The sequence below is a fragment of the Palaemon carinicauda genome, chromosome 13 (assembly GCF_036898095.1).
Source record: "Palaemon carinicauda isolate YSFRI2023 chromosome 13, ASM3689809v2, whole genome shotgun sequence".
Classification (NCBI taxonomy): Eukaryota; Metazoa; Arthropoda; class Malacostraca; order Decapoda; family Palaemonidae; genus Palaemon; species Palaemon carinicauda.
In genome coordinates this window covers 135624138-135637634 of record NC_090737.1, presented here as the reverse complement: position 1 = coordinate 135637634, position 13497 = coordinate 135624138, and the positions used below count along the sequence as shown (strand labels likewise).

The following is a 13497-nucleotide window of genomic DNA, read 5'->3' as shown; positions in this document are numbered from 1 at the left end:
GGAAAATTATCATGCCCGCCTCCAGATGATTAATGGAGATAGTCGCCTTTATCTAAGGCCTCTCGAGGGCAAGAAGTAAAAGCCCCTTCATGCGATGCACGATCTCTTGCTCTGATCCTTCTCTATCAAGAGATCCCTGTAACTCTGGTAACTGAGGATGGCGGCCATAATAGCTTTTTTCAGATGTGTAACTTGTGGTTGTCAGCCATTGGGTATAGTAAACATGAATTTATTCTTGATACTGATCCTTTGGCTTCAGTGCTAGTACAGCCTGTAGCCTGTAGAGTAGTTCCAGATTATATTGAACTTGACAGATCACAATCTCCTTCCATAAGTGTGCCCAGTGGCAAACACCATAGATTTATTTCAGATTTTGAGAACCAAGTACAATAGATCTCTCATTTGGATGATTCTCTAGTCAAAGCATTGGAAGTATCTCCTCATTCTTAGCCGAGAACGCCTTCTCACTTGGCGAATGACAGTTACCTCTCCCCGTACGGAGTAATGTCTGAACATAGACAGTCACGTCCACGACATATTTTGTTTACGGGTTAGCCAATTTATTTGAATACGAATCTAGTTTTGCTTTCTCAACAACAATCCTTTCATTAAACGAAGGTTATCACAGTATCTATCAACTATTCAGCTCCATGTGTTTCACCCACGCGTAAAGATTGGCCCACTTGGACTGACTTCACTAACTGCTCCCCCATGTGCGACTACACAAACCGAATGCACTCTCTCAGATGTACGATACTGATGCATCTCATGGCAGTGTTCCTATTTCAACTTCGGCTGGTAATCAGGCAGCCTCTGGCTCACATGCGCTGGCTCATTCAGACTTTAATCCTTCATTTAAGCAAAATAAATTTGTAAAATCTACTGTGCCTAGGTCTGCACACACTATAATCATAGTTCATTTAACCCTCAAGCCAGACTTAATAAATTTCAAGGAAATGAAAGGAAGAAGGCAGTGGAGCCCTTAAATCCCTTGGGTGGCACCACACACTACAAAGGGGTCAACTTTCAGAAACAAAACAGAGACCTGACTCCACCCTTATACTCGCCTTCCAGGAACAAGTGTTCCAGGTGTAGTTCACCTAATAAATCTTATTTCTCACAGGTATCACGCTCGGACAGTGTTCTCTGCTATTCAGTCTCAATCTTAATGGACAGAGGATCTTACTCCAGGAGCGGGCAAGGCTCCAACCAATTTAAAAAGAAATGTCTTAATTACAGACATGAATGCAAGGACATGCCAGCGATGGTAAAAACCTTATAACCAAACAAGAACTTAGACATTTAACTCCAAAGCAGGAGTATGCATGTACGTTGTCCACTACTGTTATTTTTGACTTGCCTGATCCTATCCCTGAAGCTACAACCAGCACCACTCTGGAGCGATGAGGTCCTGTTTTCTCAAAAGTCATGTGTCTAGTAGATGGTCTTGGAGACTCACTGCGTGCCTAAGTTACTAGCAGGCGTTGCACCATCAATGCGGTATCCACAATCTGACCTCACAAAACAGGTGTGTCCTTGTCAAACCAGGCTTGTAACATTCTCTAACTGTTTAACGAACTGGTTTCGTCATTGAAAATCCCTTGCGATCTAGCAGATCATCCATGTTACATCCTTTGCCACTAGTCTTGAAAAGACAGTTTACTCAGTCGCACCCTAACCCCTCTACCCAGATGTTTCAACTCTCATTCCAGGTGTGCCTAGCAACAAGGTAGGTAACATTCCCTCCACCTTTTTGGCAACTACGGTAGCTGCCATGTCAAGTGGACCAGTCGAACATCTCCGCAGTTTCTGAGAACATGAAAAATCCAGATGTAGTAAACAATTAGAAGAGTTGTCCAGATCTGGGGATTTAGAGTTCTTGTTGCACCAAAGTTAACCTGTGAGGAACTGCATCTTTGAATGCCAAGATGCAGTTTTGGCTAAGTCCTCTAAACAGTTAAGTCACCTAGTGTTATGACAATAAAACACTTTGTTGCTGCTGCACAAGTTCTATTAAACTTAAACATCTGAAGATTTTGCTGAAACCACCATGAATATAATTAGCAATGACCCTATAATTGTAATACAAATTAAAAAACCCAAAGTAAATCTAATCAAGGCAAATAGGAAGGAAATACAAGAGAGAAGGTAATTACTTTGTATGAAGCTATGACTGTCCCTCCCATCAGGTAAACAAAATATGAAAAGATCACTAGACAAACTGTTCAGCATGGGATATGAAAGAGCATAAGGACAAAACGATATAACACCCAGAGACGTAATCTATTTGCACAACAATATAATGTTGATCACCCCACACTCCTTAGTCTCAAAGTAGTAGCTGCAGCAATAGAAAAGTCAGAAGGCTAACAGTCATCCTTTATGAAAAGAAAGACTGCTCCTGGGATGGCCACTCCCCAACAACCTTGAAGGCCTTCAACCTTTAAGCAGCGCAGACTCCTGTTGCCTGCTGACAACCAGCCTCCAAGGTAGGATCAGACTGCTAACTTTCGTCAGTCACTTATCAGGACGAATGAACAGAGCCCATTATGGCTCCGTTTAGGGAGGGATGCCTGCAAAGTCATTGGGATAGGTGGCAGTTTTTCTTGGCAAACCCTTGGAAGGTAGAATTTCCTTTTCTGGTAAAGCACCCCATTCATGAACTTACCCCCTATTGACACTTCAAGAACCCCATCATTCTATTAGTGGGCGTCAAAATCCCTAATCTAGGTGTGGAAACTTCTTGGATGGTCAAAGGTGCCATAGAGCAGGTTTAACAGATCCCCAGACTTCTTCAGCAAGCTCTTGGTAGGAGCTTTCAGGAGTCTGTCAGACCTCCCATTTTCACCAGTTTGTGCTCCACACGAGGTTCTAGGTAGACCCCAGACAACCTTGTAAAGGCCATCAGGAAGAACTTTTTGCCCAAGTCCTGAAAGATTCTTAATTTCAGATTCCCATCCATCCCAGGTCCAGAAAGCAAGATTCCATTTCTAAGACGACATCCATCACTCCAAGGTTCTGTACTTCCGGCCTGTCCACAGCATCGAAAACCTTTGCCCATTCTCAGCTCAGGGTGCCGAGGTACCTGGACGACTGGCTTCTCTGGCTACTAAATATCTTGGTTGCCAAATCACAGATCTCCTAGAATAATACGGAGTTGGAATCTAGCAGGATCTCAAGAAGACCAGCCTCTTCCCACACTGATGTAGAGATGCCTTGGCAGGGACAGATTTGGTCTGAAAGCTTTTCCTTCTATACAGTAAACAGGGTTGAGAGATTCATAGATGGTAGCTCCCTCTCGAAAGGTTATCTCTCGCTATGTTCTTGTCCGATTACTGGGACATAACTCCGATGAAACTAGTTTCCTTTGGATGAATGAATCTTCGCTCTCTCGAAAGGACCAGTGGTCCCAGATATAAGACCCCTCCTGCAGCCTTAGTGGAAGTGCCCCGTTAAATACGAACCGATCTCTTCTCAGAAATAAGATTTAAGTAATTTGAGGTCGTAGAAAGAAAAGACCTTCCATATCAATTAACTAGAGATTAAAAGAGTCAGACGTTCCTACTGTTCACAGACGCCTCCAACCAGAGATGGGGAGCCCTTCCCCTCGACGAAGCGGCACGAGAGACCTGGTTGGAAGGGGAGAGACAACTCCACACAATGTCCTGGAGTTGGAAGTAGTCCAGAAGGCGTGCCTACACTTCGCAAGTCTGCTAAAAGGGGAACTCCGTGGCGTGGATGAGCGACAACACCACGGTAATGGCATACATAAACAAGCAGGGTACTTGTAATCAAAGGAGTTGGGCGATCTCACCATAGAGAATCTAGACTGAGTGATAGGGAATCAAGGGGTGATGTTAACAAGGTTCTTTCCCGGAAATTAAATCGCCCTGGCCGACGGCCTCAGCAGAATGGGCCACATAGTAGGGACAAAATGGTCCCTTCCCCCAGGAATAGCCAAGCTCATCATTCAACGATGGGGCGCCCCGGGGTTGACCGCCTTGCAACAACCTCAACGCCCAACTCCCAGTCTATTGCCCCCCTGTACCAGACCCTGAAAGCTTCCTTAGAAGACTCTTTTCAGAACAAGTGGGACAATCTGGATGTGTACGTTTTCCCCCTTTTCACGCTGATAAGACATGGGCTCAGCGGATTAAAGGTGGCTCGAAGCCTACAGATGACTTTGGTAGCGCCCTGGTGGCTAGACAGAGAGAGTAGTTCGCGGACCTAAAGACCTATCGAGTCAACCTCCGTGGCCTCTGTCCGTCAGGTCAGATCTACTGAGTCAACCGCACTTCCTCAGGTTCCACGACAACCCTCTCTCTCTTCGACTTCACGCCTGGAGACTATCGAGCGACTCCTGAAGAAGGAGGGGTACTCCTCCTCCACAGCCAAGAGGATGTCCTTATACCTAAGAAAATCCTCTACCGTAGTCTACCAGGCGAAGTGGGCCGCCTTTACGAAAGGGTGCGCGACAAAACAAATAAGACCTCTCAAAGCCTCGGTTCCTGACATAGCTGATTTTCTAGTGTACCTTAGGGATAAAATAGGAATGCCAATCCCGGCTATTAAAGGAGTACGAGCAGCCTTAGGCCAAGTCTTTCTCCTGAAAGGCATCGACCTGGGGACCTCAAGACACATAGGGATGCTGATTAGAAGTTTCGAACAATCCTGCCCTCCCCAAGCCAGGAGAGTGCCTAGATGGGACCTGGCCAAGGTCCTGAAAATGTTGTGTCGTCCGACCTTTGAACCACTCAGAGATATCGGGGACAAAGATCTCACCCTCAAGACAGTCTTCTTGCTAGCCTTAGCTTCGGCTAAGAGGGTAGGTGAGATCCACGGTCTCTCCTACGACGTGGCACACTCCAAGGGTGGAAGGAGGTATCTTTCAAGTTCGTACCCTCCTTTGTAGCGAAGACTCAGAACCCAGCAGTCTGGGACCCGAGGTTTGAAGGTTTCTCTTTTCCAGCCATCCCCAAGACAGGCAATACGGACGACCTGAAGTTATGCCCGGTCAGGACGATCAGGAAATACCTGGAAAGGACGGCCCATCTCCGTCCGGGTGCCAAGAACCTCTTCGTCTCTTCAGGCGTTAATAAGAAGCAAGTGTCCAAGAACACTATTTCCTTCTGGCTGAGACAAGTCATCACTAGGGCTTATGAAGAAGACAAGGTGGCAGTACCAGGCACTCCCCGTCCCCATGACATCAGAGGCCTGAGCACTTCCTTGGCCTTTGAGAGAAATATGGCAGTGGGCCAGATCCTGCAGGCCGGCACTTGGTCACACCAGTCGACCTTCACGGCCCACTACCTCAAAGACTACTCAAGAAAGTCTTTGGATGGATTCTCCATTGGGACAGTCATCGCCGCCCTCCAAGCTGTGTAGTGGCAGGCTGGAAGACGTCCCCAACAAGTGAATAGTCTCATCCCTACTTCGTCAGGAGAAGACTCAGTAGAGAAAATGTCAAGAGGTAAGCCTAAAATTATAAGCGTAAGTTTTCCCTGCTACCCCCTATCCGCTCTCTGTACCCCCGCATTACGTAGCCCTCCAGGCACCATGTGCCTAACCAAGTGGCAGAATGGCTCTCCCGCCTCCTAAAGTGTAAGTCTCCGAAGAGGTAATTCGAGGTAAAGTATTCGTGTCGGAACAAATGAAAAATTTTAAGTAATTTTTATTTTTCCTAACATACTTACCGAGAATTACCTCTGAGTAATGGCCCTCCCTTCCGTCCCCGAGTGCCATTCTTCTATTGCCGAGTCGGGCTAAACGGAGGACTTAATGAGATCCTGACCCGGGAAAAGCAGTGTCCTGCCCTAATCCGGGCCGCAGGAATTATCCTGGCGGCGGGGGTAGGAACTATCGGGAGCGAGATAGGGGGGGGGGTAGCACGGGAAATCTTGGTCGAGATTGAGAGAGGTCCAAGGACCCTCCGAAGAGGTAATTCTCGGTAAGTATGTTAGGAAAAATAAAAATTACTTAAAATTTTTCATATTTAGGGTTACTAAAGACCCTCAAGGGGACAGAGGTTTTAAGCAACCATTCCTCAGTATCTTGATAAACAATCATGGAGGATTTGTATCGCATTTGCTGAGTCAGCTGGCAGTGGGAATACACCATTGGGCTTTCCCAAACGCAGACTTTTCTTTCAGGCCGCCTTTTCCCAGGGAGGAGTTACATCAGAAAATATGAGCCAACTGATGACAAGTTTGTTCATAATGGTATTTGCTTCCTCAAATGGCAGTTTGTCTTGACTTAACAAAATTTACAAATTAAAAGTTTTAGGTCTTTATGGGTAAACTAACTCAATGCTGAAACATTTTGTAAAAACATTGGGTTTTGTATTTATTTAGGAACAAACTCATTTTAATTATGTAATCAATAAGTCAATAAAGTTTTGTATTCTGATAAAATATTCAAGTAGTTAGTAAATATGTAGTAGATTCCACAGTCACTTTAAAAATAAAAGGAGATTAAGAGAAAAACTAAAGTGTTATTTTTTAAGCATATTTATTTTTGTATAACACTCATGGTCAAAATTTAGATAAAGCTTACAATTCTGAGCAAAGTCAATGTTCAAGAGGCAAATGGTTAGTTTATATGTAAATGCACATGGCATTCTTAGTCTTTCTTTGATTATTAACGACGGCAAGCTATTTTTTACTCATTCCAGTAAATCCAATCGCAATGCTCCCGTACCTAATTTATAGGATCTAGGCTATTGCCCTGGTCAGTGAATCTTCCAGTGCATAGGTAAAACTAAACCTTAACTCAAATTACTGTATTGATTAGGCAATACAGTATTAGAATACTCATGGCTAAAAGTAGTGCAGCCATGCATCACAGGACCTATATTTTTTATTATTGGAGTAAAGAAAACGAATGGACGACTGCAGGCACAAAGGCATTGCTTTGTGACCTTGATGCTCTTAAGTTTCTTAATCAACATTAGCTAAGCGTTGTACCGGTTGGCGTCCATTTTTGATCAGTCAAAATGCGGAGTCAAATCTCTTTCCAACAAGACCGGAGACGGAGAGAACGCAACTGGGACAGCTACCCCTCCTTAACTCAAGTGGATATCCATGGTACTACCCATCCACTTAACGCCTAACTCAACGAGATCCAAACTTAGACGCCGTTAGTTCGTTGTTACAGTCCTGCTGGAATAGGATGATCCTGGCCTTCTCGATTTTAAATTACTTTACAATGTAGTCTTAACTTTATAAGATTCATACCCCTTCCCGCTGTGTCGCTCTCCGTTGCTAGACCCCTAGTGGATAAATAACTTGAATTTTTTTTATTTATACCAAATGAGGACTGAGTACATCACTTTCATTTCTGTTCAACTCGATATATTGTGACTAAACATTTCCAGTGAAGTTCAGCGCTAAAGTAGATTTTCAAATGACGTGCTCTGTAATCTTATTAATATTTCTTGTTTAAATATAACCACAGATTGAAAAACTGATTAAATTAGTTATCCTCACTTCCCACATTATGTCTTAGCCGCTACTTCCACAAGGCCTCGTTACACATGACTGCTTGGATTAAGTGAACCACACAATGCTAGAAAGTTTGCTTGCCATTATTTCAGCGTCTTCTATAGTGTTAAGTAAATTAATAAAACTAAACGTCACAGTACAAAGATATAGATCTTACAATGACAGCATTAAAAGCAACTGTATTTCTGTGTCCTGAGATTCTAGTACTGTGTAATATATAGATATAATGTAAATTAAATATAAATACTAACTAGAAAGATTTACATGATATATACCTTCACATTGTCAATATTTACTTGCTAGCACTCTTGTAAAAATTAAGACTTTCCAAGAAGCAGTAAGTCTAATTGCATTATTATAGTTAATTCTTTAAAAGCAGTCAATAACTTTTATGGAAGATAAAAAGTTTATTAACTTAAGTTCATTTAATTATCGGTAAGATTTTTAACTAAAAATTTTAAAAATATAAATAAATTTTTATATTATTCTAGTGGGGGTAGAGTAGTTTCCGCTTCTGAAGGAATTTCTGTGAGATTTTCGTCAGGGTCTTCTGCATCAGATTTCTCTGGGCTTTGATTTACCTCTGGGCTTTGATCTGCCGCAACAGTAGTAACTGCTTCAGAGACCGGAGCATCAACTTGAACATCCTCACTGGACCGCTGTAGGTAGGCTAGTAAAGAGAAATTGGTCAAAATCAGCATTTCTGCTTTTAAATTTCATGCCCAACTGCAAAGAAATTAAAAATTTTATAAATTTAGACAGTTCTTGCAAGTTACTTGTTAAAATATGTACTTTTGCTCTTAAATTTCATAGCAATTTGAAACATTTTTTCTGGGATTAAAGAACTTTAACTCACCATTCTTGCAACAGTGACAGTCTGCATTTATAGAGTCGCAGCCATTATTTAAAGTGTAATATCCATAAGGACACTTTGAAACGCTGCAGAAGTCTCCCAAGCTCTTGCAGCCATCAAGTGGAGTGCAGTAGTCTACTATAGTGACTGTAGAAAGATAAAAATAGTGACTGTAGGAAGATAAAAATAGTGACTGTAGGAAGATAAGAATAGTATGCTTAGGGGCCCAGCTAATTTGACAGATGTACTAGGAAGAAAAAAAAAGGTATTCCCAACACCTGAAATCCAGAATAGTCCAAGTTAATTTTGAGTTCAAATCCTACCTCCTTCATAAATTGGGCAAAATAAGGAACTCTACCGTTTTCATTGGTGAAGTTCAATTTTAAAACTAAGCTAGATACTTACACTTCTTACAACAGTGACATCCCAGAGTGCAAGCATCGGCAGCTTTCACATAACCAGCAGGGCATTCGCTAGTTGAACAGTAGTCTCCAAGGTTTTGACAAGTTGCAGTTGGAGCACAGTCTGTAATTACTGTTTAGTGATTAAGTTTAGTTTGTGGTCATATTTGACTTTTCTATTTGGTATTTCTCTGATACACAAAAAGAATTCAAGTTAGAGTAACTAGTCTAGTTAAAAGAAAAAATTAACAAAAAGGTGCTGATGTGTACAACTAAGTCTCTTAGCAGAAACTTAGTTTTATTTCAAACTATTTTTCAACTTATTTCCTATTTAAACAAAAGCTAGGTTACTTTAAAATATGGTATAACCCATATTAAATCGCTATGGTTGTAGATGCATAGGAACAAAAAAAATACTGTCCACCCTTACAAACTCTTAAGTTTAAAAACTTAGAAATGTTGGGTAAAGTTTTCATCCCTGTTCTGTATTTGAGACTACCCCATTAACACTGACTTTTGAATTAATTTCAGAATTTAAAAAAAAAAAAAAAAAAAAGACATTAGCATGAAGCACGTAGCTTGGCTTTCAAAGCTTTTAGCATAGAACTTTTCTTATAAAGAATACTAAAAGCTAAACTAATAATTGCAAAAATGTTTTTAATTTCAAAACGAGAGGTGAACATTAAATCAAGCTGAAAACTGCAGATTAATGTAAAGACCTTACCCTTCTTGCAGCAATGGCAGCTCTGATCTGGGGATGAACAACCATAAGTCTTCTTGTAGCCAGAACTGCACTCTGAAGTACTACAGTAATCACCAGGGTTTTGACAGTCAAGAAGTGCAGTACAAGGTTCTAGTCCATCTGAGTAAAGAGTTATTCAAGGTTATGGCATTTAAAACAAGAAATAAGAAAATCACGCATAAAAATCAAAGCTATAAATCTACACAAGAATTTCTTGTAACTAACCTTTCTTACAGCACCTACAGGCAGGGTTATAAGAATTACAGCCATTTTGTAATGCTGTGTACCCTGCTGGACATGATGAAAGGCTACAGTAGTCGCCAAGGTTCTTGCATTTTTCTGTAGGATCACAGTGATCTACTACTGCAGACTCTGAAATTAATGGATTTTCCAGTTAACCCTTTTACCCCCGATGGACGTACTGGTACGTTTCACAAAACTCATCCCTTTACCCCCATGGACATACTGGTACGTCCTTGCTAAAGACTGCTATTTACAATTATTTTTGCATATTTTTGAAAACTTTGAGAAACTTCAGGCATTTTCCAAAAGAATGAGACCAACCTGACCTCTTTATGATGAAAATTAAGGCTGTTAGAGCAATTTAAAAAATATGTATTGCAAAATGAGCTTGAAAAAAAAAAAAAAACGCCTGGGGGTTGAGGGTTGGAAAGTTTAAAATAGCCTGGGGGTAAAAGGGTTAACCAATATACATTCCTAAGGGAAGAGACTTTAGTAATTAGGCACTAAAGTTGAAAATAATCAATCAACATTACACACCTTTCTTACAGCATCTGCACCTTGGGTCAGTAGAACTACAACCATTTGATAGCGTAGTAAAACCAGTAGGGCAGCTCTCTAAAGAACAGTAATCTCCTGTACCCAGACAATCCTGCAGTGGACTGCATGGAGAAACTAGAAAAAATAATGAATAGATAAAAATTATTAGAAAAATAGGGTTTAGATTCAAAATTATGCTACAAAATGTAAGAGCAATGAAAATTGTTACTAAAACGTTACAGAACTCTTCCAAACTTACCCTTCTTGCAACACCTGCAGTTGTAGTCTCTCGAGTCGCATGCAGTAAAGTCTGTGATGAATCCATCAGGACAAGTAGTTTGACTACAATAGTCACCAGGAGATTGGCAAGAACTTCTTGGGGAGCATTCTGTAGTAGTTTCTGGGAAAGATATGAAGAGCTTATTAAAATGTCATACAGAACTATTCTCCTTTACTACTACTATTACAAACAACCATAATTTAAAGAAAAACCTATGGGTAGGCTACTGCCGCCCGGTGCACAAATTAACATGGAAATTCCAATAAATTCCCTCAAGATAAATCTATTAAATGTCTTGGGACTAGCCACTTTCTTCAATTGCACAAAAAGAAAGTTGGTAGTTAACAAAATTTTTCTGGAAAGAATCATACCTAGAATTTATAAAAGATTTATAGTTAAGAAATTGTCAGAGCAAAGATCTGAATGTTGAAACCCAATGTCCTCTACCCGCGTATAAGTAAAGTTTTGTTAGGGTTCAACCTTGAGCCCTGTAACACAAAACATTAATTGTAACACTAATAAGGAAATCAGCAACCATAAGTTTAAGTTTATTTGATAGATACTCATTGCATCATGTGCAATTTGATATTTGTAAGATTATCTGCACATTCAACTGATTTTCTCCTTAGGCCAAACCACACTAAAAGAGGGCCAAAAACATTATACTGAGGACAAACTTTACATTCCACTGGTCACTAAAGAGCCTTTCAACAACTTGAAATTATTACTTATAAAAAGGTGGGAGTAGGTAGGTCGGTTTGTGGCATTATTTAAAATGCAAGTTTGAAAAGAGCCTCTTATTAACACTCAAATGTAGTACTGTACCAATATAAATGCCAAATGTACACACTTCTGAATCACAGATTTCAGGACAGCATTGAGGTTTTGAGAAGGCATCATTTACTATGTCTTGCTAAAGCTACCACGAACTTAGAACTAAAGTGACCATCCGCATACCCATTTAACGTCTAAAAACTAAATTTTTAGAATATGGGAGATTTGAGAATTGAGCAGTAATCAGTGGGTGTGGAGTGACCACAATTTTACCAAATGGTGTATATTAAAAACTCTTCAGTAAGTGCAGAAAGAACCTCTTCATGCTAACTTGAAAAAATAAAGTTTTAATTTAACCTGACAGAAGGAAAACTATTCAGCCTCAGGAGAATGTGGAAGATAATGAGTTTCTCATTACTTTGCTTGCCTACTATCAAACATCAACATAAGTAGTTAACTTTTCTATTAAGTGCAAGCCATCTGGCTTGGGCAAAGGAGAAACTATGTCTACACCAGAAGAATTCAGATTTAACTGCAGCCCATTATTCGTGCTACTTCATTACACAAGGAATTTCTTACATGGTAAAATCTTAATTTTTTAGTGGAGGCATAAATTGCATTCGAGATTAGGTAGAGTTAATTATTCCATACTGTATAGTCTAAGAAAAAAAAAATGATTCTACACCTCTATAGGTATCTAGGTCCAGCAAGAAATTCAATGTCCAGGGACTAAAAAGCTCGATTAGTTATTTTAGCTTCAGGAGAACAGAAACAAGGAAGGCAAGCTTTTTTCCATTACTCTGCCGATTATATAAAACCCAAAATAATTTACTTTACAACTGAATGGAGTGGGAGCCATCTGGTTTAAACCAAAGGAAGAATTGTTGGAGTCTACATCTAGAAGTTTTAGATTTAGGGATATTCCACACAGTTTTATCCAAAAGTGTCTTATGACAGGCTAAAATTTATTCTTGTTCAAGCACAAAAGACCAACTCCTCTTCAATTTCTAGTGCATACCTTTAGTTTCCTTTCATAAGGCATTCCTCCCATTTCTCAAAATAGGAGTCTACAACCTTTGAAACTTTGTCCTTTCTATATTTTAATAGAGGGAATAAACAAAGTTTACTAAACTATTAGAGAGGACAAGCTATACCCTTTATAAAAGGTTAAGCAATCCAATTTCAAGTGCACTCAATACCATTCTTGTTTGCAAGATTATACACTGTACATAATTAGGTTAGTGTATTTGTAAATGTAGCATATCTAACTTGAAACTGGCAAGACCAAGGATATGCTGCTGAATCTTTAATTTTCAGTAGATTCTTTGAAGAATATAGCTTTAAAGGAAACTCTAAGACCAATATAAAAGATTATAGGCTTTATATACCTGGCAATTAAAACAAAGATTCTGGTGTTTTGGAACATGAAACTAAGTGTGGCCAATACTGTACATAGGTTAAAAGACCACTCATGAATGGCAGAGGTAAGGAACAGTGAATACCCTAGAGTGACCATGAATACATATGAACAGCACAAGAGCCTCCTCTCCATCTAAGCTAGGACCAGGCAATGGCTGCTGATGACTCGCCAGGTAAACGTATAGGCTCCCAAAACACCCCATCCTTATCTCACAAGGAAGTGGAGGTTGCAGCCTTACAAGAAACTATCAAGCTTGAGCGAGACTTGCCCCAGTCCAGTAGATTGCCAGACAGGGTAGTTCCCAATAGGCCATCACCAACTAAAGTATTACACTAATTTACAATTTGCTAAAAAGTCTGATAATAGGTCTTGCACAAACAAGAAACTTCAAAAGAGTGATTAGAAATGTTTAAGTCTAGGTGATTTCTTTAACTCGTCCAACCAATTTGGGAATAGTACTAACCTCTCTTACAACACCTACAATTCGGGTCACTGGATTTGCAGGCCCCAAATAGCTCATTGTAACCACTAGGGCAGTCTGTAACACTGCAATAATCTCCAGTAGCACTACACAATTCCGATGGCACACAACCCTCTAAAATTGCAAAAAGGCAAATTTGATTAATTTGAATGAATATACTCAATGGGTTAAATTGAGAAAAACAAAACATTTACAAAAGTTTCTATTTCTAGATATGCACCCAGGAAAGAAGTTCTTTTATCCAATAGGACAGGCTACTGAGCTACA

General features: G+C 40.2%; 1 protein-coding gene across 42 annotated transcripts in view; it reads right to left on the bottom strand.

Annotated features, from left to right (window-relative positions):
- Positions 1 to 6490: 6490 nt before the first annotated feature.
- The window catches only part of LOC137652475 (G surface protein, allelic form 156-like), a 51131-nt gene continuing 44124 nt past the window's right edge, over positions 6491 to 13497 (bottom strand). For 41 of the 42 annotated variants that reach the window (XM_068385861.1, XM_068385884.1, XM_068385892.1 and 38 more), the window contains 8 exons: positions 13213 to 13344; positions 10535 to 10675; positions 10276 to 10410; positions 9721 to 9867; positions 9478 to 9615; positions 8758 to 8886; positions 8356 to 8499; positions 6491 to 8169 (listed from right to left, as the gene is read on the bottom strand). In XM_068385861.1, the coding sequence (XP_068241962.1) occupies positions 7982 to 8169; positions 8356 to 8499; positions 8758 to 8886; positions 9478 to 9615; positions 9721 to 9867; positions 10276 to 10410; positions 10535 to 10675; positions 13213 to 13344 (1154 nt within the window). In that variant the 3' untranslated portion in view covers positions 6491 to 7981. The remainder of the gene's footprint in view (positions 8170 to 8355; positions 8500 to 8757; positions 8887 to 9477; positions 9616 to 9720; positions 9868 to 10275; positions 10411 to 10534; positions 10676 to 13212; positions 13345 to 13497) is intronic. The other variant, XM_068385863.1, reaches the window with a different exon arrangement.